The 16,982-nt window shown below is 43.2% G+C and overlaps 2 protein-coding genes across 2 annotated transcripts in view; one reads left to right on the forward strand and one right to left on the reverse strand.

The window, feature by feature from the left end:
• plxnc1 (plexin C1) overlaps window positions 1-8,157 on the reverse strand; it is a 32,174-nt gene extending 24,017 nt beyond the window's left edge. Inside the window, exons 1-13 of the mRNA XM_072454984.1 lie at window positions 7,035-8,157; window positions 6,524-6,658; window positions 6,350-6,450; window positions 6,169-6,277; window positions 5,133-5,283; window positions 4,560-4,656; window positions 4,393-4,468; window positions 4,276-4,317; window positions 4,077-4,210; window positions 3,354-3,533; window positions 2,131-2,239; window positions 1,891-2,061; window positions 510-677 (exon numbers count right to left, since the gene is read on the reverse strand). Coding sequence (XP_072311085.1) covers window positions 510-677; window positions 1,891-2,061; window positions 2,131-2,239; window positions 3,354-3,533; window positions 4,077-4,210; window positions 4,276-4,317; window positions 4,393-4,468; window positions 4,560-4,656; window positions 5,133-5,283; window positions 6,169-6,277; window positions 6,350-6,450; window positions 6,524-6,658; window positions 7,035-8,147 — 2,586 coding nt within the window. The 5' untranslated portion in view covers window positions 8,148-8,157. The remainder of the gene's footprint in view (window positions 1-509; window positions 678-1,890; window positions 2,062-2,130; window positions 2,240-3,353; window positions 3,534-4,076; window positions 4,211-4,275; window positions 4,318-4,392; window positions 4,469-4,559; window positions 4,657-5,132; window positions 5,284-6,168; window positions 6,278-6,349; window positions 6,451-6,523; window positions 6,659-7,034) is intronic.
• Window positions 8,158-11,847: 3,690 nt separating this feature from the next.
• The window catches only part of rerg (RAS-like, estrogen-regulated, growth inhibitor), a 71,082-nt gene continuing 65,947 nt past the window's right edge, over window positions 11,848-16,982 (forward strand). The window contains exon 1 of the mRNA XM_072454983.1: window positions 11,848-11,949. The gene's annotated coding sequence lies outside the window, so the exon portion shown is untranslated. The remainder of the gene's footprint in view (window positions 11,950-16,982) is intronic.

A 16,982-nucleotide genomic window follows, 5' to 3' on the forward strand; every position in this document is an offset into this window, starting at 1 on the left:
TGTGAGACAGGCTTCAACTCTGACAATGTTCAAATCTAAGCTAAAAACAGTTTTGTTTAGCTGCGCATATGACTGAAAGGATTTTTTCTTTGCACTCTTCTCTTTTGTTTGTGATTTTATTAGTTTAGAAAATCAGTTGGATTGATAATTTTTAATTTAGTTAATTTTATTGTATTTCTGTTTCTGTAATTTCTTTGTGATTTGAATGCATTTTTCCTGCTGTGTGAAGCACTTTGAATTGCCTTGTGTATGAAATGTGCTCTACAAATAAACTTGCCTTGCCTTGCCTTGGAAACAAACTACAATGCCATTTGTTTTACACGACCCGGCTAAAAGCTCAAAAAGTGCAATAGAGCAGCTATAAAAACCAGACCTAAAATAACCAAACTATACAAGAGTAAATATAAAAGAATCACTTAAGTATTTCAAGCTTTCATTTACCAAAGATAATAAGACCTGAGTACAGAAGTCCGCCCTCATAAGTACCCATAAAACTGGTGCAGATTTACCATCAGGTGTTCAAAGTTGGCATTGGGCATGTTCGTGATCTTACAGGTGAAGAAGTCACTCTCATTATTGGACTCTTTGGTTACCATGACGCAGGGATAGGACTGGCCATTTTCCACAGCCCAGACGTGCAGCTCCTCACGGAGTATGTCCAGTTTATCTGCTTTTTTCTAAACAGAAAACACAAATGTTATAAATACTACTTATTCATTAATTTACTAAATATTACTAAATCATCCAGTCCCAATTTCAAAGCAATCATTCCAATACAAATGATCAGAAATTTCGGAAATGTGGCTGCAGCGTTTGGGCTTTAGTGAGTCACAATTAGATAAAGTTGGTATAGTTTATCAATCCTTCATGAGGGAAAGAGCAGTCTCTGCATTTGACTCATGCAGAGACTGCTTGGTCCGGACCACCTCAGCAGGAGGGTTTATTAGGACATGTGGAGCACTGACTGTGAGCTGGGCTTGGTCCGGACCACCTCAGCAGGAGGGTTTATTAGGACATGTGGAGCACTGACTGTGAGCTGGGCTTGGTCCGGACCACCTCAGCAGGAGGGTTTATTAGGACATGTGGAGCACTGACTGTGAGCTGGGCTTGGTCCGGACCACCTCAGCAGGAGGGTTTATTAGGACATGTGGAGCACTGACTGTGAGCTGGGCTTGGTCCGGACCACCTCAGCAGGAGGGTTTATTAGGACATGTGGAGCACTGACTGTGAGCTGGGCTTGGTCCGGACCACCTCAGCAGGAGGGTTTATTAGGACATGTGGAGCACTGACTGTGAGCTGGGCTTGGTCCGGACCACCTCAGCAGGAGGGTTTATTAGGACATGTGGAGCACTGACTGTGAGCTGGGCTTGGTCCGGACCACCTCAGCAGGAGGAAAGCAGAGTGCACCAACATGCTCCACACAGAAAAGCCTGAGCCTTCTCCAGTGGAGAATCCGCCACCAGCTTCTTTCCATGGATGAATTTTCCATCCACAGTATGCCACCAGACTGTGTTACAAGTCAGATCTGTGGAGGTGACCTCACTCAAAGTAAGTTTTTATCTAATACATTTTTGGGTTGTAGGCTTTATTGGACAGAACAGCGTGTAAAATTGGGACGAGGACATGAAGCAAATTGTCTGAACCGGAGTCTAACTCCTCACTGCGGTCTGACCACATGCAGGCATATGTGCAATCCAATAGACCACCAAGCGACACTGAAGGCAGATATTTATTCAATAGAATCTCCATGGAGACAAGCAGTCGGTGGACCCCACTCTGGAAAAGTTACATGGCGCACTTTTAAACGCTCCTGAATGTTCTTAAATGACCGTTAGATTATCGTTTGACTAAAAATACAGATTTGTAAACTTAGGGTTGCTCTTGCCTCACCTCTATAATGATGAGGGTGTCGTCCAGCGTCTTTGTGGAGGTGTAACTGGTGAACACAGGGTCCGACAGGTACGTGATGGGTCTGGAGCAGTTCAGGGTTTGATTTGCCACTTTCAGAAATACAACACTGGAGAGTGGGCTGTCAGCGGGCGGAGCCGTGTACGTTATATTCTGTTTGAAATACAATGGTCGTGAAAACATGACCTCTCAGACGAACGTGTGCGATCATACTTTACAGACCTGATGATGATGATAGTGTGTGGAGTGCGTTGTCAGTGGAGAGTGACTGTGGACAACTCCATCTACAAAATCCATGTGGGATCCAACCAGAGTGATAGTTCTCCCTCCACTACAGCAAAACAGTAAAAGAAGAAACATTCAATTCAAATCTGTAACTGTTTGTTTTTTTTAATAGCAATGTTGAGTATGTTTAAGTATGTTTAAGAGTGAGTCAGCTCATATTAGATGTGTGTGAGAAGTCAAATGTGCAGCGCTTGAGAAGGTTTGGAAACATAGGAGGAATGTATGGATACGTATGGAACGAAAAAGATCGTTGAAGATACTGTGAGCAGAACTAATCATCATTTCGACTTCTCAAACCGCTCCAGGTCAGGTCTTATCTGTTTAAAGCAACTGTTTCTGTTTCTTAAAAGGGAAGTTAAAAATTGGGAAGTAGCACCAACAGTTCTTCACCGAGAACTGTTCCTTTGCATCTTTTAGCAACTGCGTACGGCATTATTGTGCAATATTCTGCATGTATTCTTCGGCACGCTGTCATGTCAAGGTTCTGGTGGATAATGTGCACTTCAGTATAATATAGTGTTGGGTATGTGTTCTAAAATAGGGGGGAAATCAAACAAAACTTTACAAAAAAGCCTATTTCCTTTCCCTTTCTCCTTGTGAATGTGTCATCTTTAAATATCCCCATACTTTCAATAGGGAAATATATGTAGTGCTGGAATAGAATAAGGTGTCATTCCGTGAAATAAAGCTCCATTTTATCCACTTTCTCCAGTTTTCAAACCATGGTACAGAGTTTGAACTTGTTTCTTCCTCTGTTAACAAATTAATCCACACATTTCTTACTACATTTTTCACTCAATCCATTTAGATGTTTTACAATAAGCTCTGACTATTACTGCTATTACAATAATCTGTACGTAAAAGTCAATGTTACTGTCGGAGCCTAATTTATAAATCAGAAACGATGTCGTGAGTTGGGGGAAAGTTCCACACTATGACATTTAAGTTATCCATCTTGTTTTTTTTGTAATTAAAGAAAATTAAAAAAAAACATTAGCTCTTACTGTGAGCAGCCTCGCCTCACCACAGATCTAACTTGGTCATCTGGAGTCACCTGCTCGTCTCCGTGGAGATAAGTATGTTTAATGCCATAATGGGGGACCCTCCACCAGAAAAGTTACATCGTGCAAAGACATATTTTATCCTTTTTTTGTCCTTACCTGAGCCAGGTGCTGCTGGGTTTGACATCTGTGCAGGACGGGGATGAGCGATAGTTGATAATGGCGTTACCATGGCAGCTGTCGTCAGGGAGAACAGCGCACACCTGGACCACGCCTTTGTTCTCTGTACTCGGGATGTGAAACGTCAGCGTGTCTCCTGTGTTGTTCCACACCGGGGATCTGAACGGACAGGAACAGACAATTTACTGACTCTTACAAAACGTATAAACTTAAAAGAGGAAAGTCTAGACCTTGGTGAATTAATGAGCTAATCTACATGGTGGAAATGAGGTTAGCACACGTACCTCACAGCAGAAGGACAGGCTGTGAGTTTAATAAACCGCAGACAGACATTTCCAGACAAAATTTCCAAGAACTACTTAAAAGTAAAAGTGTGTCTACGAGTCGCAAAGAAATGTCGTAATAATATATATTTTTTACTATGAAGGATCCAATCTGATGTTCAAATGTGCAGTAGTGCAAGGGTTCCGGATCTTTTCAGGCCTGGACCCCCAAAATAACCAAGACGTTGGATGATTTTGAAATATTTGACTTGCCCTTTTAAACAATAGACAAAAGCGAGATGATAAAGTGATAAAACATGAAACTTAACTCGTTAAACTGTAAAAAAAAATCTTAATTTGAATTTATACTGTCTCGTTTTAATGAAATAACCAGAAAATAATGTTTACTCCACACCTTCTAATATTTAAATTCCCTTACTCGAGTGAGCGGCAGTCCAGATCTGCATGTATCCGGATGTGGGTCACAAGGCCGAGGTTGTGGCCTTTTAGCAGAGCGTGGTTTCTGCCGTAGAAAGATACGACATTTGGAGAGACGGAGGCGATTTCTGGCTTCTACGGACAAAAGCAGATTCTTAAATGGAAGTATAAGAGGAGAGTTTGAAGAGTTGAAGGCTTACCGTATAATTCATGCGCGACTCCATCATTTCGCAGATACTTTTCTGGAAATAATGTTTGAAATCATGATTTGTGTGTTTTTTTCTACTGTATACCTTCTATCCTTGTGTACTACTTACATTTGCTGACCCTTCATTTCCCCAGGAACAGCTATCAGCGTTCCAACCACATCCAGCTGCAATACACTCTCTGCACCTAAGAGGGAGCAAGGAAAATGTACTATTAATGTGTTATTACATTGTATTTCTCAGATTTTTAATTACATATTGCATGTTTTGTTACATACAGAGCTGGAGAAGGTGGTCCGCTGATCTCTGAACAATTCCTGAGGATGATCTTTTCTGACCAGAAGACCATCCATACCTGCATTTTGACATCCAGAACTGCAAAAACGTTCCAAAACATATTTCATTTTACCTGGGTGGGTATGCTTTTTAATATGTTAAATAATCCTTTCAATGCACTCTGTTGTCCATCCCTTTTCGTGCGGTTCAGACAAGCTACAGCCATCCTCCCTCCTCACCCCAAACAATCTTCAGACTCCCAAGAAGATATTTTTACCCTACAAATCTAATAAATGTCCTTTTATTGCACACCTACAAATGACAAACAATATATTTTCATTTCTCCAAATTTGTTGTTTTTTTCCAGTCGTCCTGGTTGGTTGCTTTAACTTTTGTTAATGTTATACGAATGCACTTTATCTATGTTACCACTTTCTGTTGTGAGCACCTCTGCCTGATGTCGAGGTGCGATGTTTGCTCGGCACATGTTCAAATAAAGTGGCACAAAGAAGTGTCTTTTCCATGTCTGAAGAACAACAGAATGCACGAACGCAGCAGTTGCCAACAGCACTGACCTTGTGCACTTAAGTGGACGTTGTGGAGAACACAGCTGCACTGAGGGTAACGTGGAGGTGGGCTGTGCTCACACGGAGGAGAAAAGTGACAGGCAAAGTTATCCGGTTCTTTTGGGCCCACGCTTGCATGTGTTTGCACTGTGATTATGATCTGGAAGGTTAAACACGGTGAAATACTGATTAGTTGAAAAAAAACCATCGAGGGTCAAAGGTGTGTGGTTCGAGCCCTGCTTTTACCATTGGATACTGTCTGTGTGTCGTTAGGCAAGACACTTTCATCCTTGCCTATGTTTAAATGTGGTGTGAATGATTGGTAGTGGTCAGAGGAGCAGATGGAGCAGACTGGCAGCCGTGCTTTCGGGCAGCTGTGGCTGCAGAAGTATTTACAGCTACTGCAGATACTTCTATTATACCTTTATTATACTATAATAAAGTATAATAAAAGGTATAATAATAAAGGTAAGGTATTATACCTTATACAAATGCATGGTATTATTATTATAATCTAAACTGGCCTTGAAGTCCTACTAATAAACACACTAGGCTGCCTTTTTGTGGTCCATTAAATTAATTTGGATTTTATTTACTTAAAAATGTGTTTTTTAGAAAAAAACAAAAGTTGTAACTAGCTTGTTAATCCTGTACTGGGGATGTACAGTATACAGCCGAGCATGAAGTGAACAAGACATGAACTGAGCCTGGAGTAGAGTCGCTGCTCTCCACAGCGAGGAAAACAATCAATCTGCTTCAAACCAAGTGTGTATGTTTTAAATGCTCTGCAACAACATGTAACAATCTGCAGCAGAGATAAATACTAAGAATTTACATTTTCAACCAATTCAATGAAATATTGCCATGAAAACTAAAAACATTTATCTATTAAAGCTTCATTGTCCATTTGTTCTGAAGTTAAATCTGGTCAAATTGACACATCTCAACAATCTGCTTCATGCAGCTCATAGCAACTACTTCTTAATATGAAAGCATAATTAAACTTGAACAATCCTGCCACAGTGTGTGGCTAATATAACATTACCTGTCCAGATGTCTTGCTTTCTGCTTTGAATGAAACCATCTTTTTTTGTTGAAGATCTTCAGGAATGGAAACCCAGCTTGAGTTTTGACATTCACTTTCAAATGTGCACCTAAAGAGACAGCAAATGTATCTCTCAACTAAATAATATATATCTAATATGAACAATTCTGCATTCACCAACCTTTGTGTCAGGTCGCACCAAACACACTGTGGATCCTGTGCAGACCAGCACTCATGTAATGTTCTGTAAGATGAGCATTCTGACGCAGGGATCCGCATAATCTACAACATAATAACAAAATGTGTCTGACTATAAAGTTTTGAATCAAAGAGGTCCCTTGGCCTTAGTCTGTACCTCGTTTGTAAATGCCAAATAGACATGCTTATGGTCTACTTCATCCACATGTAACTTGGGGAAAACCTCCCGGTCGTCGTTGGCTCTGTAAAGGACTTTTGGACATGCAGAGTGGTAGTTTTTGTCCACAACAAGCTGAAATGTAAAACAACTGCATGAGCAATGCACCATTTATCATACTAAAGGAGATAAACTAAAATCTATGTTATTTTATGTTGCAAAGAGAGATACACTTCAAAAATGGCATCACTTAAAAAAACAATAAAGCAGACTTAGCCTCAAATGGTACGGACCTATATAGCTCTGAGCCAACTGTGACATTTAGCTCATTTGTGTTGTTTAAAAGACCAACCAAATGCTGGCAACCCGTCCACATTTACCATGATCCTAAAGCACCACAATGTGTTAAGGACCTGAGAGTTTGCACTGGGACTGCGCCTTGTTGGTCACTTCTAAAGATACTTGTTTAAATTAAGTTTGTGTGAAGCTCATTTCACGTTAGTGGACACACCTTGATGAGTTGTCCGTCCGTTGTCCCGATGAAGAAGAGCCCCCAGGCCCGGTGTGTGAGGGCCAGCACGGAGCTCATGCGGCTCTGCTTCAGCAGCGTCCTCAGGGGCCTCAAGACCTTCGGCTGGATCACGTGCTGCTCTTTTGCCATGAAGTGCGGGTCCCTGTCCTTTTGGACCCCGAGGTCTGGGCTGACGTCAAACAACAGTAGCTCGGTGTTTACGGGTGATCCATCCACGCTGAACACGCCGCTCCACCTGAGGGGCCTGGTCCCGGTTATCACGGAGGAGGCCAGGAGCGTCCCGCGTGCGTCCGGAGCTCCGGTGCTGAGAGTGGCGCCCCGCAGTGACCCCAGAATGCTCTCCTTCAGTACGCTTGTGGTGCGGTCCTCAGCCTCGAGCCAAAGCAGGCGCACCGCGTTTCCAGTGGAATGTTTCACGTTGGAAAAAAGGTAAATAAATGAATCTACCTGGAAACCGTCAACAAAGCCCACGTCCAGACTGGGGCCCCTGCGAACAAAAGTTGTGGAGGGCACGTTGAAGGAGAAGATGCCCCCGTCCTCCTCCTTGTCATCAGTGTTGAACAGAAAGAGGATTCCGTCTTGTAAGGCACATTTCACTTTCTTTGACGTGGAGCTCTGCTCCGAGGCGGTCAGGATGTAGGATTTGTGTTCTCGTCGGGCCGTGACCTCCGTCACTAGAAAGGCCACGGACGCGCTGTGGTGGCTCACGGGGCCCAAGAGGATGTGCTCCACATGTTTGACAATGGACACGTCCTGCAGCGACAGAACTTCGCAGTGGCCGCAGTCATTGTCCAAAACGCCACACAAAACCAGGGTGTTGTTGGAGACGAAGGGCAGGAGCACGTTTACGGTCAGTGTGGCGTTCCAGTCGGCTCTATCTGAAACACGGACAAACTCCGTGCTCAGGAGCGATCCTCTCAAGGACACGCGCCGCGCCAGGCGCAGGTCCGAGCGGAGCTGGTACAGGCTGTTTTCTGTGGAAACATAAACTCCATCCCGAGTCACGGCAACGTGACGTGTCTGTCCGTCCAAACTAAAAGTCTCCCCCGCCGCGCTGTGAGCCGCTGTGAGCGCGCACAGCAGCAACAGCATCTTCTCCTGCTCCAGCCAAACATGGCACTGCGCCTGAGCCGGAGGCGCGCGGCGTGAGAGAGGCAGGTGAGAGAGGCAGGAGGAGGGCAGGGGCCACCACTGTCACTGTGGCAGGGCAGGAGGAGGACAGGGGCCACCACTGTCACTGTGGCAGGGCAGGAGGAGGGCAGGGGCCACCACTGTCAGTGTGGCAGGGCAGGAGGAGGGCAGGGGCCACCACTGTCACTGTGGCAGGGCAGGGCAGGAGGAGGGCAGGGGCCACCACTGTCACTGTGGCAGGGCAGGAGGAGGGCAGGGGCCACCACTGTCACTGTGGCAGGGCAGGAGGAGGACAGGGGCCACCACTGTCACTGTGGCAGGGCAGGAGGAGGGCAGGGGCCACCACTGTCAGTGTGGCAGGGCAGGAGGAGGGCAGGGGCCACCACTGTCACTGTGGCAGGGCAGGGCAGGAGGAGGGCAGGGGCCACCACTGTCACTGTGGCAGGGCAGGAGGAGGGCAGGGGCCACCACTGTCACTGTGGCAGGGCAGGAGGAGGACAGGGGCCACCACTGTCACTGTGGCAGGGCAGGAGGAGGGCAGGGGCCACCACTGTCAGTGTGGCAGGGCAGGAGGAGGGCAGGGGCCACCACTGTCACTGTGGCAGGGCAGGGCAGGAGGAGGGCAGGGGCCACCACTGTCACTGTGGCAGGGCAGGAGGAGGGCAGGGGCCACCACTGTCACTGTGGCAGGGCAGGAGGAGGACAGGGGCCACCACTGTCACTGTGGCAGGGCAGGAGGAGGACAGGGGCCACCACTGTCACTGTGGCAGGGCAGGAGGAGGGCAGGGGCCACCACTGTCACTGTGGCAGGGCAGGAGGAGGACAGGGGCCACCACTGTCACTGTGGCAGGGCAGGAGGAGGGCAGGGGCCACCACTGTCACTGTGGCAGGGCAGGAGGAGGGCAGGGGCCACCACTGTCACTGTGGCAGGGCAGGAGGAGGACAGGGGCCACCACTGTCAGTGTGGCAGGGCAGGAGGAGGGCAGGGGCCACCACTGTCAGTGTGGAGTCCTGCATAGAGCTCGCGTATAGGCCTAAGTCAGGTTTTATGAATTACAAACAAACAAACAAACAAACAAACAAACAAACAAACAAAGCAACAATTTAGAATTCCCATTGAAGATACATCAGTTGGTTTGCTTTTCTATAACAAAGGATGGATAAAATAACATTATCCAGTCTCGAAATTGTATTAGAGCTTCACAAAAAATATAATTTGTTGATAATAACATGAAAAACTTCTTTAAGAAGATGGTCAAAATGCCAAAAAGAAGATTCATCAAAAATGCCAAGTGTCAGTCACAATCCCCTATTAAATAAACAAAAAATGTAAAATGCAACAGAGTTTCCATACTTTGAGATGTTCAGTTTCTCCAATTAAATCAATGTTGATCCTACAATAGTTACTTTATTTTGAACAGTTTGAAATAAAAATGGAGAAACTTAATTAATTTTTCCCTCCGTTTAGAATGTTTTTGTTTACAAAGTGTATAGTTATAAAGCAGTTGACAATATCTGTTGACCCATCCATCCTTTGAAAATAGCCTGTTACATTGTGTGCGTTATTTAAAGTTTTGCTCTAATAACACTGCACAATATCAGATATGTCCAGATTCTGACAAGTTACTTTTTCCCGGTTACTTGAGTTATTCCTTGGAATTTTTTACTTATTTTTTTTTAGATTTATATATAATAGACTTCAGCTCCTACCTCTTACTTTCACCTGTGTCTGCTGGTTAGTACCTACTGTGTTAAAGCGCCACCCAAACATCTCACTATAAGAAGAGGATAGGATTTTCTTGGATTTGGGCGTTTTGCCGTATTTGTGGCACAACTTTGTCAAGCATCCAAATGTATTCCTCCGACCAATTTAGCTCCATAAATCAAACCTGCTATGAGCTTCATGTGCATAGAACTGCTGTTTACTTTACCTCTATGATTAGTATTATTTTGCCCTGTGTTTTTATTTTTGGCCGTGGCTGCAGTGCCGCGGCCCGCGGTCAAATGGCCGCGCAGTTTCAGGAACCGCGGGACTTCTCTTATAGCGTCACGGCTAACCCTAACCCTAACCCTAACCCTAACCCTAACCCTAACCCTAACCTTAACCCTAACCCTAACCCTAACCCTAACCCTAACCCTAACCCTAACCCTAACCTTAACCTTAACCCTAACCCTAACCCTAACCTTAACCCTAACCCTAACCCTAACCCTAACCCTAACCCTAACCCTAACCCTAACCCTAACCCTAACCTTAACCCTAACCCTAACCTTAACCCTAACCCTAACCCTAACCTTAACCCTAACCCTAACCTTAACCCTAACCCTAACCCTAACCTTAACCCTAACCCTAACCCTAACCCTAACCTTAACCTTAACCTTAACCTTAACCCTAACCCTAACCCTAACCTTAACCCTAACCCTAACCCTAACCCTAACCCTTAACCTTAACCCTAACCCTAACCCTAACCCTAACCTTAACCTTAACCCGGCGCGGTCTAAAACGGCGCTAAAACGCGGTCAAATAGCGGCGCAGTTTCAGGAGCCGCGGCGCGCGGCCGGCACAAAAATAACGTGGCAGTTTCGGCCACGCGCCGCGGCACTGCAGACACTACCTTTATTTTTATCTTTTTATTTCTATTTCTATTTTATTTATTTTTATCTTTCAATTTTATTCTATTTTTCCTTCTCTCTATTCCCTATTAAGAATATGAGAGGTTCTGTACATAGGAGTTTTGTTTATAAGAGTTTTTTTTCTATTAAGAGTGTTATCTGTTCCTTTCTTCTGTATCTACTTGTGTTGCAGCACCGAAATGTCCCCATGTGTGGACAAATAAAGGCATATCTTAACTTATTGTATAACAAATTATTAAATAATTATTGACTAGCCATGTGCAATAGCATCATATTCATGTGCAATTACTGTCATACTCGCACGCAATTAATGTCATTCATGTGCATACAACTGATGTAAATAAGACTGTTTACTTTACCATTATTATTAGTATTATTTGTCTTATGCCAGCAATTTTTATTTGTATTATTATCATTTTATCTTTATTTTTATTTTCTTCCCTCCATTCCCTATTAAGATATGAGAGGACCTGTTTACAGGAGTTTTGTTAATAAGAGTTTTTGTTGTTGTTATTTTTGTTTATAAGAGTTCTTCTATTAAGAGTGTTTTTTAAACTTCCTATAAGTTATCTGTCCTTTCCCCCTGTATTTACTGCGTTGTAACCCCAAAATTTCCCCATGTGTGGACAATAAAGACATATCTTATCTTATCTTTTTCTCTCCTTGCAGCATCACTGATGCGCCGCTAGAGTGCGCGGTGTCCTCGCTCCTGCTGTGGAGGCACGCGCAGCAGCAGGAGCAGCATCATCAGCAGCAGTGCGGGGCAGGGCCAGCGGCAGTGCGGGGCAGGGCCAGCGGCAGTGCGGGGCAGGGCCAGCGGCAGTGCGGGGCAGGGCCAGTGGCAGTGGGCTGTCCAGACTCAGCGCGAGGACTCCCCAGCTCCACGTCTCCTCCTCGCCGCATATTACCTCTGCCACCGGAGCTCCAGGACTCATTCATCCCGCTCAGCCTGCTCCGGACCGGGCTGCGTCTGCGCGTAACCGTCCCAGTTGAATCGCCTCTTTTGTGAACCAAAGTGAAGGTCAGGCAGAAGCGCATTTGCAGAAAACAACACGCCAGTTTTGCTTCTTTTTGCTGCAGGTTTACGCAGGTCACATCAGTCAGACTGTTATACGGGACTCCCCTGACACTGGTGAGTATTTCTACTGATGTGTCTCAACGACGACCGTTACTATTTCTATACTTTATACAGAGCATTGAGAGCACAATGTGAACTCAAATAAACTAGGTAACTGTAGTGTATAATAAACACTTTGGCTTTTATTGAATCAAAATGTGCCCGTTGCCTTGTGGATTTAAACCAGGCGAATCTCATTTCCAACAATTCCACAGTTAAATTGTGATTAAAATATGTCCCATACAAACCAATAATTGAGTGATTTAGTCAACCTTAACAGAAACAACTTTAACCACCCACTCGACTATCAATTACTGTATTCATTCTGCCTAATTTGACATATTGTGTGCTTTTGCATGACTTATTGAGATCTGACACTACAGTGACAATAGACAACTTAACAATGAGATCTTTCCACAGAATAATAGTCTGACATTAGCTCTATATGATGGAGAAATAGGTTTATTTTGAGATGTCAGCATGAGCGAAGTTGGATATTTTTTTGTAGTTTGTGTCTATTAGCCTATTAAACAGCCGCATTACACGATTACAAGCATGCTGCTGTTTTGTAGGCTACAGTTATGAATTTATTTTTCTCTTTTTCTGATTCTGATTTGATTGGGAGGACATGGACCAAAGAAGGGCAGTGGCATGAAGTAATTTCCTTGTCGTTTGAGGTAAATCCGAGCCACTGCTCAGAGTGCACACCTCCTCACTCTCACTGTCAGAGGCTGTGACGGCGTCAGTTACATAACGGGGCTCACCTCAGTATATTGTAGGTGGGAGACAGGCTACTGCAGCAATGTATGCTGATTTATTTATGGACAGCATGATTCATTAGAGAATAAGACGTGAGCGGCGTTTTCTCGTTCTGTTGTTTATTTCTTATTTCTGGTTGTGGATTTGTGACGTCGATGATTGATGTTTGAACGCCCTTCTCGTCACATCATAAACTGTAGTACAAATAATTGGCTCTCTGTACGAATGAGTCTCTGTAGTTTTGGCTTCTGTTGTTACTCTCGTTGTTAGTGGAGACAAGCTCTTCACAGAGGAAAAGGAGAGGATTTTCTTGGTAAGTATATGAAGGAGTAACACAGCTGTTGGAGGTAGATTGAGCATTGGCTGCGTGAAGACATTTGCTTTTACAACGCTGAAGCTAATTTGACAAAAAATGAGATTTAGGAAGGAAAAAATGACGCTCATGTGAGGCCTATTCATTTTTAAGGGGATTTTTAATTTGTGGTTTAAAATTAGTGTTGTCAAAAATCTGAAATGAATCAATACTAAAACTAGCATCAAAACTAGATACTCATCTGAGCTGATATTGATGCAAAACCAAACAGTTTGAGAAAAGACCTTGAGCTTTATCAAAAGAAGTATTCATCTTATTCTGCCCCGCCCACTTTTGGCCCTTTTTGCCTCAGATCAGCACTTTCATTCTGGTCCAGTGGGAACTCCGTTTCCTTAACTGGAGAACGAGGGAAAAGTCTCGCTGCTAAAATATGCTCTAAAGTAGATTGATTTGTGTTCATGTCCAATGTTCATGTGACCAACAAGGCAACAATGCACAGATTCCCTGTGCGGCACGAAAACAGCTTTTCAGTCTGTGTAGAACTTATTTTCTGTGGAGGTCGGCAGCCCTGTGTTCACTATTAGAACTGGAAGAAGGATTACATCGTCTGGCGGCGCTCAGACGGGCTTTAGGAAAAAGGTGAATAAGAGTTTAACGATGAACCATTTCCCATTGTCCTCGTGGTATCGAAATCTAAAACAAGAATTCTTTGTATCAAAAATGTGATTTAAAAAAAGAGATACACTGAGTACAAACTGACCTTTATTTTCCCCAGAATGCTTGATTTGACTGAAAATAATTGGGATATATTATTACATCATAATTTATGTTCCCTGGATAGTTATTTTTCATCAGATGTTGGACAAAATGGAATTGATGCAAAAAATATCAACCAGGTCTGTACTTACCCACTGTAATGTGTAAATGTATAAGCTCGTCTACTTTTAGAATAACTGTACTAAACTGTCTTTATGATGTGTTGTGTGTTGACTTGACACAGCGATGCTCACATTTTCCGATCAAAGTAATCGTCCATCTTTCTCTAATAAACAATTACATTACAAAATATAAGAGGTGGAATAAAAGACTAAAAAGACAAAACTAAGAAGGGACTGTACAGACTGTAGAGCCTCAACTGGTGCCAAAGCACAACCAGAACAGGACAGCTCTGTGTCCACATGACTAATCAAAGAAAAACAAATCCATCTTTATCCACTCACTTCACAGCAAGAACAACAGCATTTTATAGTCTCATTTACCTTTGGATCTGCAGATGGATTATGTATCAGACTATATGTTGATTTAATGTATATACTGTGTGGAAAATGAGTATTTGAACACCCTTTGATTTAGCAAGTTCTCCCACTTATGGAGGGGTCAGTTATATATCAGAACAACCCTGTTATATAAATATAACTAGAAGGTGGAACCTAACCTAACCCTGCCCATTAGTAGACAGTGTGAGATCACTCAACACAGAAGGTCCGGGTTTGAGTCCTGGGCAGCGTTTTTTCTACACAGAGTGGCTCATTAGGCTACAGGGTTCAAGGGTGAACAAGGTGCAACTTTATGCAGCAACTTTAAATGCAGAACATTAAAAGTCAGGTTTAATTTGTGTTGATTTAAAAGGCTCCGGATTGTTACTTAATTTAACTAAAATATACAATTAATTCAATATATTGAACACATTGTTATCATTTTTTCATCTTCCAAGTTATCTCGAGACCCCCCCCCCGGCTCATGCCTCTCAACCCTCCTGGGGGGTCCCGGCCCACTGCAGTAAAGTACATCTAAACCAGGGCAATTAGACAAAATGAGCTCAAACTAAAGCCAAAAACTGTTCCTCCAAAATCTTGGATGTCGTTTCACTGTTGACATTTTGCCTTTAAACAGAGCTCTTTGTGCTCTAAACAAAAGAATGACGATAAAGAGTCTTTGTCTCTGAGTTGAAGTTGCAACAGTTTTATTTGAGCTGGCTTGAGTGAACCTTACAAATGATGAGAAAGTAATGATCCGATGTAATAAAAAAATGCAATAAACAACAACCCTCTGAAGACACTTGGCATTACGTTGATTCATCTCAATGTTTTTCAGTATATTACCATCTAAGGAGAATGTATTTAGAACAGTTTAGTTATAGTTTATACTTGATTCTTTCCAACTTCCACAGCTCATTAAACTGAGCATCTTGGTGTGCGCGGTCTGAAACTTTTAATGTCTCTACTAAATGCACGCACTTGGATCTGGACGTCTAGCACGATCCATGCGTCATCGATCTCAGAAAAAAACACATACACATTCAAATTCATGAGCACACGTTGAACGCATGTGATCGTGATGGTGGTTGTGTTTCCTTCGCCAGCTCTGTGTGGCCCGGCTGGTCATTAGCATGCGGGAGCGGCTCACTCTGTTACGTAACACGCCTGTCTTAGTGGGCACGGGTCATGGGGTCTCAGAGTTAGTCCTGGGCCAGAATACTGCCAGAGTCTCCCTCTAATGCGGCCCAGAGCAGAGCATCAGCAGCATCAGACGTTCACTCAAAGTTGTATTTCGATTGATTCATGCGTGTTAGAGTGATCGTGTGTTGTCCTGCAGCTGAGGCTTGCGCGCTCAGAAAATGCCCACATCCCTGTACTTAGTTGTGATTAGGCTGAGCAAAATAATATGTCTGTTTGCCGTGACCCAACCGACCCGGGATGAAACTAGCCGACTGAAAAAAAAAAATCAGCATTTTGTTGAAAAAACGTCAAAATCTTTTATTTTTAAATTATTTCGCCGACTCACCGACCTCTTTTTATCACGCTGGTAAATCAATCTTTCATCCCAAAGAACTGAGTCTACATATTCAGTCCTCCACATGCGTCTGTAACAAAACAGTACACAGTTTAGTGTCGTTATATTGCTTTTTACGTTAAGTAAGTTTGCCTCTGTCGGCGCCACTGAAGTGTCCATAGCACATGTCACGCTTTACCACGGTGTGAAATTTGACTTACGCAATGCATTCTGGGATTGAAACACCGTGTCCCCCGCATGTTCCCCCCGCTCGCCTTCGCTACCAAAATAAAGGATAACGGCGTACAAAAGGTCGATTGAAATATCTTAAAATCATGAGATTTAGTCTCATGATCGGGTTGATAGAGACGTTTTCCGTCACTGATTGTTGAAGCCTGACCCCTGGTGGTCACTCCAAGTCAAAAAATAGCAAAATTTTTATCTTTTTTTTTTGCCTTCAAAGTAAAAAAATAAGAATTTGCCTAACGACCGAGCCACTTGAAAAATGTTGACTCGGGTTACAGCAAACAGACAATTTATTTGGGGTAGCCTTATTAAAAAAAAACTCTGGGTGATTCATGTAGTTTAAAACGTCAAGTAGACACTTATAAAAACGTGTAAATGACCATTCGCTCACCATGACTGGAACTGACGAGGAACGACTGAAATTTAGAGGAAAATACGGCTAAAATTGCGTCCGCAGCTTTATTTGCTTTTTTCCACCCAGTGCAAAAATAATGTGACGTTACTGAGAATGGTCTGTTATAACTCATTGGTTTGGCCGTGTCAGTGTACAGACACAACTTTAGCGCGTTGCTGTTGCTGCACAAGTGAATCTCAGTATTCTTGGTGGTGGTTTGCCTGTAAATGTAAAAGTCTTATCGGTGCAACAATGTCATCATTTTTTGGTCCTTGAAGTTGATGTTGAGCCACTAGATCTGATCAAATTGAATGAATTCTTGCCGTTTTTTTAAAAGTGTCCAAAGTCTAAGAAGAAAATGAGTTGATGAATTGAGTTTTCTTATCAGTTTTTGCATCTCAATCATTACTTTTGCACAACTTTAGAACCTTAATAAGGCTTGGAATTAGTCTTTGTCAAAAGTGACCTGTGCAATTCAAGTATTATTTAACATTTACTGTTGACTACTACTTGCAATGTTCAAATCTAAGCTAAAAAACAGTTTTGTTTACCTGTGCATATGAC

This window comes from Eucyclogobius newberryi, unplaced genomic scaffold (genome assembly GCF_026437365.1).
Source record: "Eucyclogobius newberryi isolate DKJ021-1_F unplaced genomic scaffold, fEucNew1.0.hap1 SCAF_2, whole genome shotgun sequence".
In the NCBI taxonomy this organism is placed as follows: Eukaryota; Metazoa; Chordata; class Actinopteri; order Gobiiformes; family Gobiidae; genus Eucyclogobius; species Eucyclogobius newberryi.